This window comes from Podarcis raffonei, chromosome 1 (genome assembly GCF_027172205.1).
Source record: "Podarcis raffonei isolate rPodRaf1 chromosome 1, rPodRaf1.pri, whole genome shotgun sequence".
Classification (NCBI taxonomy): Eukaryota; Metazoa; Chordata; class Lepidosauria; order Squamata; family Lacertidae; genus Podarcis; species Podarcis raffonei.
Window position 1 is genome coordinate 69,271,477 of NC_070602.1, and position 19,201 is coordinate 69,290,677.

The 19,201-nt window shown below is 41.6% G+C and overlaps 2 protein-coding genes, 1 long non-coding RNA gene and 2 other non-coding genes across 5 annotated transcripts in view; 3 read left to right on the forward strand and 2 right to left on the reverse strand.

The window, feature by feature from the left end:
* The first annotated feature begins 137 nt into the window (after positions 1-137).
* RPL27A (ribosomal protein L27a) lies at positions 138-5,523 on the forward strand. Its single transcript, XM_053391819.1, has 5 exons — positions 138-247; positions 1,706-1,769; positions 2,066-2,141; positions 3,788-3,962; positions 5,338-5,523. The coding sequence occupies exons 1-5, from the start codon at positions 245-247 to the stop codon at positions 5,464-5,466; spliced, it is 447 nt and encodes a 148-aa protein (XP_053247794.1). The 5' UTR covers positions 138-244; the 3' UTR covers positions 5,467-5,523.
* Positions 2,607-2,737, forward strand: LOC128403303 (small nucleolar RNA SNORA3/SNORA45 family). Its single transcript, XR_008327926.1, has one exon. It is a non-coding gene; the product is annotated as a small nucleolar RNA SNORA3/SNORA45 family (small nucleolar RNA).
* Positions 5,524-6,842: 1,319 nt separating the features above from the next.
* On the reverse strand, positions 6,843-8,669 carry LOC128415531 (uncharacterized). Its single transcript, XR_008330980.1, has 2 exons — positions 8,175-8,669; positions 6,843-7,788 (listed from the first exon to the last, which is right to left on the reverse strand). It is a non-coding gene; the product is annotated as an uncharacterized LOC128415531 (long non-coding RNA).
* On the reverse strand, positions 7,929-8,059 carry LOC128403305 (small nucleolar RNA SNORA3/SNORA45 family). Its single transcript, XR_008327928.1, has one exon. It is a non-coding gene; the product is annotated as a small nucleolar RNA SNORA3/SNORA45 family (small nucleolar RNA).
* Positions 8,670-10,528: 1,859 nt separating the features above from the next.
* TRIM66 (tripartite motif containing 66) overlaps positions 10,529-19,201 on the forward strand; it is a 59,514-nt gene continuing 50,841 nt past the window's right edge. The window contains exons 1-2 of the mRNA XM_053391841.1: positions 10,529-11,792; positions 11,896-11,963. The gene's annotated coding sequence lies outside the window, so the exon portion shown is untranslated. The remainder of the gene's footprint in view (positions 11,793-11,895; positions 11,964-19,201) is intronic.

Consider the following 19,201-nt stretch of genomic DNA (forward strand, 5'->3'; position numbering starts at 1 on the left):
CTTTTGCATCGGCCACCTCTACTTCCGCCCCTCTTGCCCCGCACATGGAGGAGGCTTACTCAGAACCGGAAGTGAGGCATGAATGCGTGATCGTGAGCGGCGGAAACTGCGCTTTGAGCCTCGTTGACCCATTCCCCACCCCCGCCGCGCGAGACATCGCGAGAAGAGCGCGCTTCCCCTGTTCTTTTGTGAAAGCTCGCGAGAGAGGCCTCTCTCTCTTTCCCTTTGACTCTGGCCCAGCAAGATGGTAGGTAGCGATGCGGCGTGCTCGGCAGAGGCGGTTTTGCGGGGCTTCTCCGGCGCCTCTCCGCGCAGCGTGTGAGGAGGGCGGCTTCTGGCTTGAGGCCTGGGCCGGGGCCTTCCTCCTTCTCCCTCCTTCTGCTTCGTCCTGCAGTCGGAGGGAGGCGGAAAAGGGGAGCCCTTCCTCCTCTGTCCAGAGCCTCGTGGAATTCCCTGGAGCGGGACGTGGCAGCCGCATCCCCAGGACTGCGCCCCGTTTTTGTCCGCCCCCCCTTTAATTTCTGCAAATAATTCCGAAATGGGCCACGTGCATCTCTGCCCGGCGGGGCGGGGGGAGGAATGTGGGAACCCTGTATGCAAGGGATGGCTCTTGGACACCCCTTTTGGAAGAGGAAGGTTCCTCACTGCAGAGCACATGGCCTGTAGAAGCTCTTCTCCAGAGTACATAGTACTTTTGGGGGGGGGGGAGCAGGGCCTAATAATAATAATACCCTGCCCATCTGGCTGGGTTTCCCCAGCCACTCTGGGCGGCTCCCAACAGACTATTAATAGTAATAATAAAAAAGCGATATATTCTTCCCGGCTAGAAAGACCACACAGCAGAAGCGTTTTCCTTCCTATTTTATTTAAAGTATTTATACACTGCCCCCTCGTTGAAATGCCAAGGCAGTGTACAGTATATAAAATTAAAACAGCGTGGTAGTGTATTTGTTTCACTTACTCAAATCTTGTTGCGCAGGCTCAAGATGGCTAAGAGTATATTAGTGTAGGGGTGGGCTGACTTCAGTCGGTTTTTTGTTGTTTTTGCTAGATCCAGTTTATATTAAATTTGCAGTGCAAGTGTGGATATTTAGGACATTTTAATTTAAAGCATAACTGGGCAGTGTTAAATCTTAAGAGCCTAAGAAGTGCCTTGCTGGATCTGATTAGAATTAGAATCCCAGCAGCCAAGAGATACCAGGTTATCTGCCAACAACTGGTCAGAGGTCTACCTATGGAATATGATCTACCTTCTGTCCACCCCTATAAGCATAAACATAAAGAACCATATCAATGCCACAAAATGTAACATGCATTAAAAAAACCACAGATATTTATATATTTAACACTTCTCTTTTTAAGCCTGCTCTTCAGCCTAAAAGCTGCCTATAGTAGCTTACAAAAATCAGTAATGAAACAGCCCCTGCTCTCAAGCTTACAAGTGAAAAATATGATACAAAAGGGATTAGGAGAGATATTGGAAGAAAGCAGATGTGTTAGTTCTTACAGAGTTTTTATAACTAAACAGTTCATGAAAGGAGGAGCCAAAAAATTGTGTTCAAACCATTAGTGGGGAAAGGGGGTTGTGCTTAAATTATTTCATCTGAAGTAGTGTGGTCTGGTAGGGGTTGATAGCCCTTTTACGTCAAGCATTGTTGTGTATGTTCTCATATATATATATTTTACACAAGTCTAATCTTTTAAGCCTTCCAGACTGAGGAAGACCAGGAAACTGAGGGGTCATGTTAGCCATGGCCACGGCCGTATCGGTAAGTGTAGAGGATTATTTACTTTGTTGGTTTGTGCTCATTCATGGTTTCAGGATATCTTCTGCTTTATTACTAGACTAAGTCATGTAGAGGATAACATTAGTAGTACCTGTAAGCTTCATTTTTAATACTTAGTTATTTTAAGGTTTGGCTATTTATTTCACAACCTTGACTGAAATAAAACCAGAGTGCAGGGGAAAATGATGATGGTTACAGTGAGGTTGGGAAAGGCATGTAAATACCTGTTAATTGAAGTTGAATTCAAGGTTTTAATCTGTTCTTCATTTCTATTATAGGCAAACACAGGAAGCATCCTGGAGGCCGTGGTAATGCTGGGGGTTTGCACCACCACAGAATTAATTTTGACAAATAGTAAGCATTTTTTCCTCATTTTTTGTTCCTTCTCAAGCATTTGATTATATAATGCAAAGAACAAGTCCATAATAGGTACCAAAATAACCTTTACCACCCTGTAGATGTTATTTTTGTTAAATATAGGCTGAAGTGGAATCATAACCTACTCTTGCTTAGGGCCATGAGGCAGTCCATTACACTGTTTCTGGTGGACTTTTGTCCCAGTAAACAAGCGGAGGATTTCAGGTTTAATTTTGAATTAGGTATGCAAAGCTACTTATCTATACCAGAAGTGGCCTGTTTGGTGGGGTGAAGTTGCTACACTGCTGCAGTTTACCTGGATAGGGTGACAGTGAGGTTGGGACTGTGTGTGTGTGTGTGTGACCAGGAGCACCAGAATGTGTCCACAGCCCAGACTGCAACCATGCCAATGTCGGAAGGGCAGCTCAAACCCATCACATGGGCTGCTACTGATCTACAGCAATCGAGACTAGAGTCACATCTAGATATTGTCAGTTATCGTGGTGTGCTATAGTACTCGAAGAGCAATAACTGACCTTTATTCACTGACTGCCCTATTCATAGTTCAGTCAGTCACCAGGTTAGTAACAGAAAACTCATATCCCAAACTGGGAGGTGTGGGGCCACCAGGAGGATCGGTATCATCTTTCTGCATGTCTTTGTAATGCTGAGTCAATGCTCTGATTTTCCAAAAGTGTTTGGTGAATTGCTGGGGTTGCTGCAAGGAAACAAATAGAGCTGTGTGTCTTTGACTGCTTTAATATAAAAAGCAAGAGCTTGGAGGACCTCCCATTGTAGCCACAGTTAAGGCAAATATTTATTGTTGGATCAACTACAGCTTTCCCTTTCCTTTAGAACAACATATTTTTTTGAAATTGCTGTAGCTTGTCTTCTGTCACAGAATATTTGGGCATAAAAGTTACCTGTAGTGCAGAACCCCCTCCTGGCAAATTATAAATTTAGGGTGGTTTGTGTACAGCAGTGTGTGTAATGTCGTGTTTTATGGTACTTTGGGCACCAGGCAGTGAAATACTGGGACAACTGTGTAAGGACACAGAAATAGACAGGGTTTTTTCCCATCTGATTAGTTTGATTTTTGCTCTAGTTGATTACCTGGAACTAAATAAGTTATTACTTCAGACAATAAATACTCCTTACAACTCTGTATTTTCTTGTTCTTCACCTGTGGACCACATTAACTCAGTCTGAAAGTGGCTAGGAGACAGTGTCATTGAGGTGTGTGTGAGGGAAATAAGCTGGGTACTAGTAGACTAGATATACCTTGCAATGGTTTTAAGCATAAAAAAACCTGACGAACCTGGCTAGAGAAATTTAAATGAAGACAATTTCTCATTCAGTAGGCTATGCAATTAATGTTATATACCGTATTTTTTGCATCATAACACTCACTTTTTTCCTCCTAAAAAGTAAGGGGAAATGTTTGTGCGTGTTATGGAGGGAATGCCTACGGGTGGCATGCCTACAGATTTTCCTCCTCTAAAAACTACGTGCGTGTTATGGTCGGGTGCGTGTTATAGAGCGAAAAATACGGTACTTTGTATGTCCTCTAGCTAGGTAATGATGCACATGCATTTCAAAATGAGTTATGCATTGACTGTATTCTGCCTGTGATTTCTTGCCAGTCATCCTGGTTATTTTGGAAAAGTTGGTATGAGACATTACCACTTGAAGAAAAACCAGCACTTCTGTCCTACGGTGAACCTGGATAAACTCTGGACACTTGTTAGTGAGCAAACAAGACTGAACTATGCCAAAAATCAGGCGGGATTAGCTCCAGTTATTGATGTTGTACGCTCGGTAAGTTTATTTTGATAATATAAAATGTGTGTGAAGCTAGTTCATTTGTGTAGTATGGTAAGTCCTAAAATTGTTTTAGAGATAAAAGCTGAACTTGTAACACCACTTACTTGAAAGTAAGGCCCATTGAATTCAGTTGGACTAACATTTGCGTAGACACAGTTAGGAGTGCAGCCTAATAAGGATCACAGGGTAGTTTACGGTATAAAAGCACAAAATACACAACACAATAAAATACCACCCACTAGCTTAAAAGGCTATAGTTTAATTAACCAAAGGGGAATGTTTTTGTCTGGCACCTAAAATTATGTAATGAAGGTGCTAGGTGAGCCAGCCAGGAGTGAGGTCTCTTAGGCCAAGATGAAACTATTCCAACAAAAATGTCTCAAAACAATGTACAAGTTTTCAAGTTCTCCAGAACTCTTCTTCGGGATAGATACTAAATAAAGTTAGGGAGAATTTGACTGGTGGTAAAGCTGACCAAGTCTGCATCTGGTGAGTGTCTAGAGTGCAGATGTTCAAATGAGGCTTTGTTAGGTGCTATGCAGGTTTTAGGGTGCAGGAAACACAGTTGCCAATTGCCTATCTCTGAAAATACAAAACCAGCTGTTCCCTAGGTCTGTCTCCCAGATGTAGACATAGATGGCGTTTGCTCCAATTCTTTCTCTGCCTCAAACTTTGGCGGCTTCTTTACCATCAAGCCTGATGAAGAGTTGCGGAGAGCTGAAAAGCTTATGTGCTATTTTGTAACCTTTTCATTGGCCTAATAAAGCTATTGTCATAATTAGGATTTCAGTATAGTTATATACTGTATATTAAACACTTGATTTTGCTCTTAATATGTATGGCCACCCAGTGTTTGTGTTGAGACTGCATTATGCACACTGCATTCTTGACATTGGCTTTGTTCCTAAGTGTGCTTTGATCCACTGTAGAATACTGATCACAGGGGGAAGAAAAATATACTAAAGAGTTCCTAGTGGGAACAAACGTAGGATCCAAGTACGGATACAAACCTTTCATGGTATGTGCTCAGGCCGAGAGGACAAAATGACATTTCAACCTAGCATATTAGTTTTCTGGCAACCCTTTCTAGAATATCAAATTGTTCTGTCTGCCAAAGTATTTTTAAACCAAGAAGACAAAGTGAGAAAATACTGAATATGCATGGTGATTTATATTTTGTAATTGGTAAATGTTTGGCAAAACTTTTTCTAAAGGTCATTTGTTACAATGTCATTGTTACATACAGTACGTTGAAATATTTTGCTTTTGATTTGTATGGAAATTGGTTCAGCTGGTAGTGACTGCAAGAGGCTTTGTGTACCTTATATTTGGACTTAAGAGTTTTTGCTAAATCTCCTTATCTTTCCAGGGTTACTACAAAGTCCTGGGCAAGGGGAAACTGCCCAAACAGCCTGTAATCGTGAAAGCAAAATTCTTCAGCAGAAAGGCAGAAGAGAAAATCAAAGAAGTTGGTGGTGCCTGCGTGTTAGTGGCATAAAGGATTTTTCTATGTATCCAGGCTTCAATAAACACAATTTCAGCTGTGTATTCATAAGCTTAAAATTTGAAAAGTATCTCATTGCCAATTCTAATACTCCTAACTTGATTTTTTTGGGGGGGAAGGTTCACCAAGAGAGTAGTTTTTTGTTCAAAATGTTTTCTTGCAGCTACTTCAATGTACGAGCACAAAAGTGGCACAGAAGTCAGAATTTCCGTTTCAGCCCTTCTCATTGTAAAGATAGGCTTAAACACATGAACCTTGTTTTGTGAAATTGAATGTGTTCGGAGTGTTCTACATGCGAGAGAGCAGCTGCACACGAGCAGTTCAGACCATGATACCAGTGGCTTTTGTCCCCTACTGGGAACGTGTCTTTCTGTGCCAACTGGTTGTGGTTGCCCAGAATTTTGATTGTATGCCATAGTCTTCAGGTGACCATGTTCACATTATTCTGCTGTTTAATACATATGTTTTTTAGGTAGTAAACTATGTGCAGTTCACACCAGCAGATGTGAACAAGAACAAACTAGCTATATATTATTTTTAAGGAAAAGCAAAAACATTTTACAAATTTAGGCATCTATTTAAATTGAAATGGTCTTTCTTCAGAATTGAATGATTCCCTATGCAGGACATAATTTGTTAAAAAACATATACCAGGACTCTTAAAGGTAGCTCACAAATTCCAGTGTACACCCAGGAACCAATGGCATTACCATACCACTCAAACTTCTCTTCAAACTTCTTCAATGGGATAGTCACTACTGGCATTCTCCAGCAGACTACTAGATGCAGGAAATGTCCTTTTCGTGTATGAGGGAGGAGAGGGGATTTTCACTGAGCTATCTACAGTCTTAAAGGTTCTAGAGCAACTTTTCAGAAAAAAACTGGTGAAAAATCCTCTGTACTTTAATATTACACAGGAACTTGGGAGGACAAAGCAGAAATAACTATCGGTTAAGCTAAAGGCTTGTGCATAAGTTAAGTGGTGTATTAGTGGCTGTGCCACCACTGAAAAAGTGTTCTCATGGTGCCCACAGCAGAGCATCAGTGAGGACTAATATGGAGAAAGATGCTCATAAGGGAAAGGCGTTCCCAAACATACCTGGACATTGTAAAAAGGCAGTACTTTACCAGGATAAGCTGGCTACAACCTGTTTTGGATCCTACATGTTCCACCAGCTAATTTTGTTTTTCAAAGTGGGCCTGGGCCATAAAGGAGTATCAAGAAAGTCCCTCCAACACCAATCTGTGTGATTACTTTGTTCAATTTTGATGTTGTTAGTCCTATGAACATTCACTGGAGACACATCCACTGGAACGCGTTCCTCAAAATTATATCCTCGTGTAACAAACAAAAACCAAACAACTTCAGCTTTTATGCAAACTTTTTATTAAAAAATAATAAAATACTTAAAAAATGGAAGTATTCCCTCACAATATAAACTCAAGCCTATTCAGAACTATTTAAGAATTGCAATACAAACTTAAGTGGCATTAGCAACATATCAGATGTGCAGAACCCTCAGACTGGATGCAGACTGACAGAAACAAGTTTACTGAAACATTGGTGGAATGACATACCCAGATTGAGAGTAGAAAGTTGTGCTGGCCGAAAGTAAGGTTGATGGAGAACAACTTGCTTCAGTTAAATGTATTTGCAGTTTTAAGAGTTTTGTAACAGAAGGCAGCTTCCAAATCACTACCAGTACACCCAAAGCAATGGTCTCTGACTATAGCATAGATGTAAACAAGCATTTTTGGTACTTGATAATTTAGACTTCTCAAAAGGATTACAAATAACCAGCATTATTTTCCACTTTAAAGTTAAGAGCGAGAACTGGACGCTTCAGTTGAAGCCAGAAGCCACCACACCCAATGTGACAGATGGGTGTGGTTTGGGTTAAGCAGGCCAAACTGGAACTGTGATGGGCTCCCCAGCCATGAACAGAACACAATTGAAATTTTAATATGTAGAACACTATTCTTAAACTGGTAGGTAAGGTAGTAGCCTGATCCAAGGTGGTTTGCAACCGGAGCAGTATCACCATGCAAATATATGGTAAAAGAGTAAGAAATGGGTTGCCAACTTCATGTTTGGGTTAAAAGCGGGTCCTGGGCCTGAAAAGGTTGAAGATGCCTATAATCCAAAGTCTATATTTGCTCCTCACAAACTTACCAAGACTACAAAATCAGCAGGTACTCTTAATCCAGCGCGGTTTGGGGGCTCATCCACTTAGCATGCAGAGTTGATCTGGTGCATAGTTTTCCCCCCTTCAAGCAGTAAGGTCTCGTAACAACTTTTCCAAATAAACTGGATGGCTACAAAGGAAAAAAACAATGCAATGTTGCTGTGTGGATCATTTTTACTTACAAATCTCTTCCCTTGAAACTCTTTAGTCACTTTAATCAGCACTCTGCCTCCCCCAATTTTCAGAAAGTTCACTGGAATTCAGGTGTAGGTCTGTCACTAACCTGGTGACTGACTTTGCTACAGAACAACAAAGTCAGTGAATAAAGATTAGTTTTTCTCTCCGAGTACTATAGCACACCACAACGACTGAAGACATCAAGATGTGACTCTAGTCTCGATTAATTATAGGTACACAAGCTTCTTACTCATTTACTGTTTCAGCCCAATACGTTAATTCTGTCTAGAACTGTAAACACATATTTTATTTCACAAACAGAAACAGAAAGACTCTCACCAAAAAGAGATCGCGCGCCTGCTTGAACTTATTCGCTCCTTTTAAACCCTGCTCCCCGCTACTCACCACGTGAAAGGAAGAAGGGAAGCAGGAAGCGGAAGAAGACCTTCCTCAAGGAACCTCCCACAACGCTCTCGGGGTGCATGCGGGGGGGGGGAGGGGCACATAGAACGGGAGAGAGAAGTGAAGCTCGGCCATTCCTGGAGCGGCAACACAGCCTGCACTTCCGGTGGCCATTGAAAGCCGTCACGCTGTGGTGTAACTGTGCCGCTCCAGCCCTGTGGCAGCTCTATGACAAATGCCCGCTTTGCATTGGAGGGGAAGGGTGGGGGCGGGAAACCAATCCAGGGGTATACCGGAAGTTTTCGCTCTCTTCGAAGTGAAATGCAGTTAGCGTCAGGAAGGCGATGACGTCACCTAGCTTTTGGTCTTGCCACTCAAGTGGGAGGAGAATTCAGCAGAGCCCCTGTTGAGGGCGGGAAACTTTCCTTAGCGCAAAAAAAAAAACAACCCAAAACAAAACACAAGCTCCTAACACATACCATTGGCTGATATATTTTTTAAAGAAAGGCTTCGCCTGTGGAGGTTTTCCCCTCTCCTCCCTTGAGCGTAGTGGGCGGTATCTGTGCTTTCAGTTAAAACTGCATTCTTGTGGCACCTCAAACACTTACAATTTATTAGAAGGCAGTTGCTGGTGTGCCTTTAAATGCGACCCTCTTCGCTTGATAACGTCACTGGAGAATGCAAAATTGGAATAAATCGCAGCCAAGTCATTTTGTTGTCCTTTTGTATCCAGCGGGGGCCCTTGGTCCCTGAACTGTATGTTCCTCGGAGTGCAGCCTTGCCATTCAGGCATGCTCAGAAGCGAGTCCTTTTGATTTCAGGGGTACTGACTCCCTGAGGCTGCACAGCTATACACATCTGGGACTATGTCCTATTGAACTGAGTGAGCAGAGACTTTCCTCTGAGTAGAAACACCTAGCATTGGCCTCGGGCTGTCGATATTTATTCCATACAGTACTTCATTAATGAAGCCACCTGCTGTGCTGCTCCCCTTTCTCGCTTGATCTTCCAAGAAGCAGCTATACCCTAACTAGCCTTTTCATTTTCCGCGTTGGGAATGTGATGTAGTATCACTTTGCAGCATAGTGGGAAATTTAATAGGTGGCCACCCAGCACTGCTTGGAACACTTGCTATTTACTATCAGGGCCAGGTACTCTGGGTGTGTAAGGTATAAGGCAGTCTTAAGGAAGCTGGTCCTGAGCTGTATAGGGCCTTACGTGGTCAGGGATCGTTGTCTCTCTAATTGTGTGTTATTCCACATTCCTCACTGCAGCGGTTTTGTGTTATGCCATGCCAGCCCCATAGCAGCCATTTTGTCCCCAGCACCCTCTCAAAAGTCATTATGTGTCCACTGGCCCAAAAATGTTGTCAACCCCTGGTATAATAATAATAATTATTATTCTTTATTCTTTATACCCTGCCCATCTGGCTGTGTTTCCCCAACCACTCTGGGCGGCTTCCAACAAAACACTAAAATACAATAACCTATTAAACATTAAAAGCTTCCCTAAACAGGGCTGCCTTCAGATGTCTTCTAAAAGTTTGGTAGTTATTTTTCTCTTTGACATCTGGTGGGAGGGCGTTCCACAGGGCGGGTATATGTCAGATTAAAATAAATGAGAAAGACTTGGGGGACAGGTGAGTAAGCTGTGCTCCCCCCACCTCAAGAAACATAACTATTCCAGGGCAAGGGGACATACTTGTCTTCCTGACTCCAAAGCCTAAGTTCAAACAGTGACAAACCCATATACACATCTTTAACATCAGAATGATGCAATGACACGGGGCAAATCTGACACTAGGTGGCCTGACTTGTGCTAAATGGGCCCCAGAGCAAAATTGAGATTTTTGTGTGAGCATTTCTTGTCCCCAGAAGATCCTGGAAGATCCACTTCCAAGCAGGAGATGAACTAAAATCAGGGGCATGAGGTTACAAATGAATGTTATAGAATACACAAGTGCCTTTGGCCACCATAGTAACAAAATCCAGGAAACGGGGCACATATTTTATTGTGTTCCATATGTCATGGAAGGGTTAGAGCATACACCAGTCAGAAAACTCAATATGAACTTCATTGTCTCTACAATACAGAACAGCAACAGCAAACTCCTGATTCCTCCAAGTACATTTAAATAAAGTACCACCTGGGGATTAAACTATATGATGACACTGTCTACACACAATAATAGAAAGACTGAACATTTTCATTTGTTCCTAGAAACTCCTCTGTTTTATTGTAAATAATTCATAGTGTGTCTAATAATTGCAGTTATATGCATCTCCCAGGGATAACAGTTTATTTCCTGAGCAAAATGTAATGGGATTGCTCAACTAAGATCATGCAAAGAAGTCACATGCATCTTAGAGAATTACATTGGGAAAAGGAGAATCTGATATTTTGCTGACCCACCAATGGAATATAAGGTTTGTTTTTTATGTCGGACTACTGACCAATTACATAATTTTAGTGATACACAGCAAGTTTTATCCTATGAAAATATGCTGCATAACCAGGTCTTGGGCAGATGTTTCTTATATTGTGTAGAGTTTTTCTTGCTTTTCTCTTGGTAGTATTTGAATAACAGAACTTTCTGGAAATACTGTATATGATCATTTTAGGATCCCAGACCTTTATATGAACTTTTCACTACTGCACCAGCATTCTGCAGGTAAACCCTTTAATTAGTGAAATGTTTAGCATTTAATGCTGGGTGCTTAGACAGTCACAATTTGTGGGTATGGTTCAGTGGCATACTGGCAAATGCTGTGTGTACAATTGACATTAATTTGGCATTCTTGCACACACTGGAAAGTGTGGTTTAACATTTGCTTGATATAATGTCATATATCATATAGCCTCTCCTCAAATTTTGTGCAAACAAATCAGGTAGAAGCTCAACAAACAGTCTGCAAGCAACTTTACTGTGCTACTGACCTCTGTAGTGATGGTTCAGACACTAGTGACTTGTCCAGCATGCTAATGACAAAGAATGAGAAATCTTTCTTACACAATCTCAAGCTTGGGTCACAGTTTAATGACATTGTTTCTCAAATTATTCATTATTTTCAAATCCACCATTATTGTTTGTGTTCTTTTTACAACTGTTCTGCTATTTGACAATTTATTTGGCTCAATATAAAGTTCTGCTAGAGATGCAAGAAGGAAGCAAAGCTGAGTACCTTAAGCAAATATATAACCTTAGGGCAACATCATGCTTACAAAGCTGTAAGCCCCTGCTCTGTTCACTGGTGCTTACTCTTTAGTAAGTATTCTGTGGATTGCAGCCTTAATATAAAAAGCTCAGAGTTTACTGCTGGGAGAGCCTCCCTGAACTGAAATGAGTAATAGTCACGCCAGTGAATCACTCTCTGCCTCATCTATCAGTGTTTTCCATCTTTTCCTTTATGCTTCGCACAAGCAGTCTACCTTTTTTATTTTAAAAAGCCAGCTTCAGCTGCAAATTTGCAAAAACAGCTTGAGCCTGGAGAGGAAAGATGTGCTTTGGTTGAACATATGGAGGACACCATCATTCAGACAGCTCCAGCTTGTTGAGTAAGAGAGAGTTTACGTTCTTTCCTTAAGGTGGGGGCTGTGGGACACACACACACTGTGGTCATGAGTGTTTGAGGACTCACATACCCATCTCTTTGCTTAGGGGAAACAGATGGAAAAGATGCAAGAGTTATGCTGGGATGACTTGGAGGCATGGTCTGCCCTTCCCTGGTGAGTTGCCTTTCCTTGCTTACTTACCTTATCCTTGCACCTCAGCAGTGGAGCTGAGGTTCTTAATGGGTGTTTGCATCTGGAGTCCCATGTTCCTGTGAGTTATTGTGAAAAAAAAATGTTAACAACATTCCTCTCCTTCACAGCAAGTATTCCTTTTCATCAACATTTGAAGGTCTTAGTTGTCTACCATAAGATAGAGCCCCATGTCCTGCGCCTCGATGTATTTATATATAAATAAGCTGTGTTATGTTTCTGGAGATGATATACCCCTGTGATTTTTTTTTTTGTGAGTTATTTTAGACTCCTGTCCTATGATATGGTGTGACAGCATGGTAGAGTCGTGATCGTGGTCATAGCACAGGGCAATCACCTTAGGCTCTCCACTGATCCCTTAGTTTTATTTAACTTGCTCTGTCTTTTAATTTGATATGTTACACTGTTGTTGCAACTGACTTCTGTGCATTAGATGTCAACTGTGCCCATTTAGTCACTTGTGTTAGTGAGTACTGTGGTAATAATGCCAGTGTTGAATAATGCTGGTGCAACAGGGGCCTCTTCTGTGTCTTCTTCTAGGGCTCTGGAATTCTCTTTGGGGAAAGTGTGTCTCACTGTTTCTTTAATGGCCTTCCAGAAGCTAGAATAAGCTTTTCTATGTAAGAAGGATTTTTGTTTACAGATGATGGCTTTATTGTATTGGTTTTACTACTCTCTCTACCTGTTTGTAATCTGAAAACTGTTTGTAATTTTTGAAAACTGCTCCGTTATTGTTTTTCCATTGCTGTTTATAGTATTTTAATGGTTTTGTAACTTATGTTTTAAATTGTTATCTAATGGTTTGATTTTGCTGCTAGTCACCTTGAGCCTTTTTATGAGGGCAGGCAGGGTACAAGTGTTGCCAGCAAACTAACCCACTACTCTGATTCAAAGTTTTGTTCTGCCAGCATAAGGAACTAGTAGTGATCCTATCCCCATCAAGTGGTTGTAATTCAAAGGCAGAATCACACTGTGGGTGCTTCCAGAGAGTCACAATTTTCAGGTGGATTTCAATCATATGCTGGCAAATTCAGGTTGTGCAATTAAAGTTGATTTAGAGTTATTTCACGACAAGCTCACTTCCTTTCAAAATTGGACATTTTCAATAAGGAAAGTGATGAGAAAATGCATTGGAATGTTTCAGATAACATTTGCTTGCCGGAGCATTGTCTAACCTCCCCAGAAACAAATTGGGATGAATGCTCAGTAATTAGCCAATGTCAGCTCACCTCCTTGAAAACTTTATGCAAAGAAATCAGGATGAAATCTCAGTAAACAGGTTGCCTGGATGCAAGCAGGAACTCTGCCTTGGGTTGTTCCCATGTTGTATTGTATGTGTGCCTGGGATTGCTTTTGCCCATAGCAACTTGATGGTGCACTAAATCCCAAGGGTGCTTTTTCAATTAGAGAGCAGTTTGGGTGGTTCTGTGCTGTGAGCTGCTGCGGCTCAAACTAAGGGGAAATCTGCAAGTGTGAGTATGGATATGTTGCACACATTTTACTTAGCTTTTCTGGGGTGTGGCAGTGATGGGGTAGGGAATGGCAGCAATATTTTTTAGCATGCCTCAGTCAATTCAGAAAATGCCTGAGTGTGTCTGCCAACAGATTCTGCAGTCTGTAGAACAGGAGGCAGGAACGGTAATTAATTATGTGTCTCACATCTTTTGTTATAAATCAGGAATTATTATGTGCTTAAAAAAACAGAAGAGAAATGACAGGGCAAAGAATCAATCAACAGCGATATTCTCATAGGCCCACACAAGGCACCAGGTGCAAATCTCTAATTAATATGTCAGGAATCTGAAAAGGAAGGAAAACAAATCTGAATCTCAGTAAAATGATGTTACTGTGTGTACTGAACACCATTGAGAGGCAGTGAAAGACAGGAGATATCCTGATTTGAGCCCAGCAAAAAGTAGTCTTTTATGTGTTGGATATTGTACTTGATAACTTTGACTCTACAGCTGTGACAAGGCTAGGCATGATCACAGACTGAATTATGTGGCTATCTATTCCATGATAAAATAATCAATGATGAATTTGGGGCTGGCCCATCTATACGATGAAAGGGACATTTTTCTTCACCATTGGGCATTCAGAAATTACTGAATAATCAGCTGCTGAAATGGGGTGGGGAGCAGTGGTTTTCCGAGGGAGGGAGGGAGGGGAGGGTAAGGAAAGAGCTCATGGCCCCATTGGGTCAGGGTTAGCAGCATGTTATATGAAAAGAGATGGACATCTTTGGAATAGACAGCGAAGCAAGCATACAGATCCGGGTGGTAGAGTCATCTGAAGTTTTCTGATAGGAGGCGTAACTCCTGTATTTTGTGAATGTAAGTCCTACACTGATTACCATGAACATCCGGTTTTCTTCTGTGTCCTCTCTTGTATCACCCACATGTGGGAAAAATATTTTGAGAAAGCCTCAAAGGTGTTGTTTACTGTCTTGACTGAAACATTCACATCCATAACTTCTGTCCAGGACACCTATATGTCTTGGAATAGCCTTGAGTGAACTAATCACATAGCTGTAGATGTGGGAACAATTTATTATTCATTCTTGTTCATAACAGAATAGTAATCTGGCAAATGTATTTATCCATTTCAAACTTGTTTGGAGGACCAATGGATATTGTTTGAAGCTGCTTGGAAGGGACTTGCATGGCCATGCCAGTAAGAAGGCTGTGGATAAAAATGAGAAAGCCAAGGTAGGCTGAACTCTGTGGGCAACTATACGGGCATCATCCTAAAATTTATGTGGGAGTTTACAGCTGCATATAAACTACTAAGCCCAGTTTCCTGGAGATAAGCCTCATGCGACACAGTAGGAGTATACGGTATGGGATTGGGCTGTTAATGACATTGGCATGGGAGGGAGCTAGCTGTGAAGGACAGGTGCCTTTAGAAAGCACATGTGATGCACACGGCCTAAAAGTACCCTGCTATTGTCCATGCTTGCTGAGTGCAGGGGCAGGGAACTGCTGACATTTGAACTCAGCATGTTATGCAGCTTTAAAGAGATCAGTTGTGCCGAATGTGCATGTCTGAGCCCGGGGAGTGGAGGGAGCCCTTTTGTATCCAGCTTGTGTGTGTGTATGTGTGCGCATCTGTCAGTACTTTTCCTTATTATGTGCAACCTGGTTAGCAGCATCCCTGAACAAACCCTTTTCCTGAGAAACAAATATATTCTTATTGGTTATTAAAGGTAAAGGACCCTTGGACAGTTAAGTTCAGTCAAAGGCGACTATGGGGTGCGGTGCTCATCTCGCTTCAGGCCAAGGGAGCCAGCATTTGTCCACAGACAGATTTCCGGGTCATGTGGCCAGCTTGACTAAACAGCTTCTGGCGCGACGGGACACTGTGACAGAAGCCAGAGTGCATAGAAATGCCCTTTACCTTTCCACCGCAGCAGTACCTATTTATCTACAGTCATACCTCGAGTTGAATGTGCTTCAGGTTGAGTGCTTTCAGGTTGTGCTCCGTGGCAGCCCGGAAGTAACAGAGCGCGTTACTTCTGGGTTTCGCCGCTCATGCATGCGCAGATGCTCAAAATGACGTCACACACATGCGCAGAAGCGGCAAAATGCAACCTGCGCACGCGCTGACATGCCATCACGTCTTACATTCTATTCAGGATGCGAACGGGGCTCCGGAACGGATCCCTTTCACATCCCGAGGTACTACTGTACTTGCACTGGTGTGCTTTTGAACTGCTAGGTTAGCAGAAGCTGGGACAGAGCAATAGGAGCTCAGCCCATCGTGTGTATTAGAGCAATCTCTGTGGGAGATGCTTTGCCCTTTCTGAAGCAGGTGAAATTCACTAGATATACAATATTTGATCCTTGAATGGGGAACCCAGCTCCTTTCTGGGTGCTAGAAAAACAGAAGTGCTTACTTATCTGGCATGAGCTGCATCTGCCATTCCCTGCTGCTGAATCCGCTTTTGAGATGTTGCATTTTACCCTGGAGAACTGCTCAGCTGTCTCTGAACCTTCCAGATGATGTCATTCCATGCCCTCCTTTTCCAAGGGAGTTGCTGTTAAACTCAAATAGCTAACCAGAACTGCTAGTGAACTGCGGGGGTTTTTTTTGTTGGTTTGTTTGCTTGCTTATCATGTAGTAAGTGCAACACTTGTGGGAATCTGAGTGCTGAACTGAAAGTTTTCAGGAAAGAGGTTTTGGCTCAAAATTGGGAGCGGCTTGTCTCCCCAAGACTAAGGGAGAGATTTTAGAGAGTGAAAACTGAAAAAGTTTAGTGGGAGTGAGAGGGCTTACTATTGGCAGTGAGTGCATGGTTGTTCTCTCAACTGTTTTAAAAGCTCCATTTGTTCCCTTTCTTTTTTGAGGCATTATAAGTGAGAAAGAGCATCCATCATATTATGAAACCCACATTGCCCTGGGATGACATTATGTCTACCAATGGTAAGGCACATTCATTCCATAACCCTTGTGCAGTTTATTCCCCACTCCTGAAAAATAGGTGACCACCTCCCAGTCCACCACATGTGAATTTGAAGGCAGACATTTTCCGTCAGTTTTTTTTAATGGATTCCAGAATGTGAAGCTCACCAAACTATAGCCATCATGACCGCTAGATGTCCAGTGAATAGAAACATTAAAGGTGATGGAGAATTTCACCATATTATTTTTTAAAAAACCAGAATTATAATTGCACCTGCTATTTTTGCTAGCTTCACATTACAGGCCCTAGATTATAGGGATTGCACGTAAAATTGCTTTGTTGAAACCTCTCCAAAGGCAAGTGATGCAATGTGTTACATGCAATGCTGTCTGAAAATGAATACCCCTTAGTTTTAATTAGACATTCACCCGAGGTATGGATGATAGCATAACTTTATTAATCACACCAATAAGAGCTCAGGTTGGAGAGTAAATAAAATGTTGCAAGCAGTTTGCATAAGTGTTCACGGTGGTTGAGTTGGAGTTGCTTCAGACCTGTTTTGGCCAGTGTCTGCTGCTGCTGCCCACTCAAAAGGCGAGCAGAGCAGCTGGGCTTGGTTAGGTAAATATGAAGACATACAGTACAGCATTTTGTATTTTAAAATACTCCCTGATATCCCCTAATTGGGCCTTAGAGAAAATGTGAATAATATCAAGAGTTCTGAGCAATTGGTTAATGCTCTTTGAGAGTTATTATCCGAACATTTGCTTAGAGAAGCAGGAAGGATGATAAGGCAGGTGAAATTATCTGGGAGATGGATAGAAATTTTATCAGGTTGAAACAAATGTAGGTTCATGTGCATTACTCAGATATGAATTGTCATGATGGATTTTCTAAGTAAAAATCCAAATTCAGATGCTGAATACTACTTTCACTGTTTGACTTACTTAACATAGCAACATATTTAGTTAAAGAATAACTTTTTCTTAAAGTTCTTTGGTATCCAGTGATGTAATATTATATCCAGTTGTTGACATCATCATCATAAGGGCACCTTCAGACTGTTTCTTATTTTGTGGGAGGGATTCAAGCACGTATCAGAAATTTAGATTTGAGCAATTAAAGCTGATTAAAGTGATCCATCATCCTTCACAATAAATTCACTTACAAGCACACACACACACTTTTTGCAGTTAGGAAAGTGATGGACAGGGCTTTTTTCAGCTGGAACTCACTGGAGCTCAGTTCCAGCACCTCTCAGTTGGGCGCCATTGCCATTATAAGAGAACAAGGGAGGCATTCATGGGGAATTCTGGCACCTCTTTTTCTAGAAAAAAAGCACTGGTGATGGGTAAATGCACTGAAAAATGTGAGATGAATGAATGATTGACAGGAAGATGTAAAACTCATACAAACCAATCAGAATGAATGTTCATTGTTGTATAATCACCCCACAAACAAATTAGAATGAATGCTTAATAATGACTGAACATAGTCTAACTTCTGCAAAAGCTTTGTGCAAGCAAATTGGAATGAATGTTCAATAAACAGGTTTAAGGCTGGTGGTTCAGGTCACTAACGTGAGCTCTATGTCTCAGTGGAGGCTTTTAAAGAACACTTTAAAAACACAAAACTGTTTCCTTGGTGTGGTATCACTCATATGGCACCTGTGGCCAAAACACCACGTAAACTAATCCTCATGTTCAACTCAAAGGCCTGGATTCAATGTTCTCTGACCACGCTGTTGTGTTATCATGGGGGTGAGAATAATGGTTGTGCAATATAAAATCCAGCGCAACAGTTTTGCTAGCAGAAGCTTGTTATACAACAGGTTATTCAACAGAAAGTATAATCTGTTTTGCAACCAGCCACAAAAAGCAGGCTAGCTTCCTGCCCTTGTCTTGTAGAAGCCATTTTGAACAGGGCGGCCCAACTTTTCATACCAAGTGGGCCGCACGAGTACCTCAACACTTAATTTTTACCTCACACTTTCAGTACAGCTTTTTTTTTTGCGGAAGGGGATGTCTGAAGAAATTTAGTCATAATTTGCTGTTTGGGAACTGTTTGCTCAGGAAAAGGGTGCAAACATTTTCCTGTTAATTTTGCCATTGTTTTAGAAATTCAGGAACATAAAAGCTGCCTTATACTAAGTCAGACCCTTTGTCCTGTCTACATTGATGGGAGGGTCTCCCCAGGGTTTCAGAAAGAGGATGTTCCCAGCCCTGCCACTTCAACATGCAAAGCAGATGCTGTACCACTGAGCTATGGCCCTTGGGGTTCCAAGACATAAAAAACAAGTACACCATGGGTCACCATTTAAAAACCAGTGTCCTTGACCATACAGTTTTAAAATTCGGTTTATAGATGGGAAAAATATGAAGCCAACTTTAGCCACATCTGAAGATGACCTAATGAGTTTCATTACTTCAGTATAGAGTTCTCTATAATAATGCATTTTTTCTACAGCATCTCATTTTTGTCTTTTTAAAAGAAGCTTGGATTCAGTTCAAAACAGGTATCGGGAAAGCTTCAAAAGAAGTGGATCCTGCGTATATTCTTCCCTGCCTCTTTCAGTCAAAAGTATAAATAGCATCAATCCATGTGAAGAGGAAACAGTATTTTCAAGACTGATGAGCTACGTTTTACAGAAATTAAGATATCCTAATTTGGACATGGTGATAACCCCAGAACTGAATTTGGTCTATTGATATTCATACATTGTTGTTTGAGTTGTACAATCCCATGTTGGATTGCTTTTTAGATGTACTGATTGCATCATTCTTCATCTGTACAAACAGTG

Bases quoted from the DNA above. Each gene is read 5' to 3' on its own strand.
- RPL27A (XM_053391819.1), top strand. The intron at 1,770-2,065 runs GTAAGTGTAGAG...TTTCTATTATAG, and splicing joins CCATGGCCACGGCCGTATCG to GCAAACACAGGAAGCATCCT. The intron at 2,142-3,787 runs GTAAGCATTTTT...ATTTCTTGCCAG, and splicing joins AGAATTAATTTTGACAAATA to TCATCCTGGTTATTTTGGAA.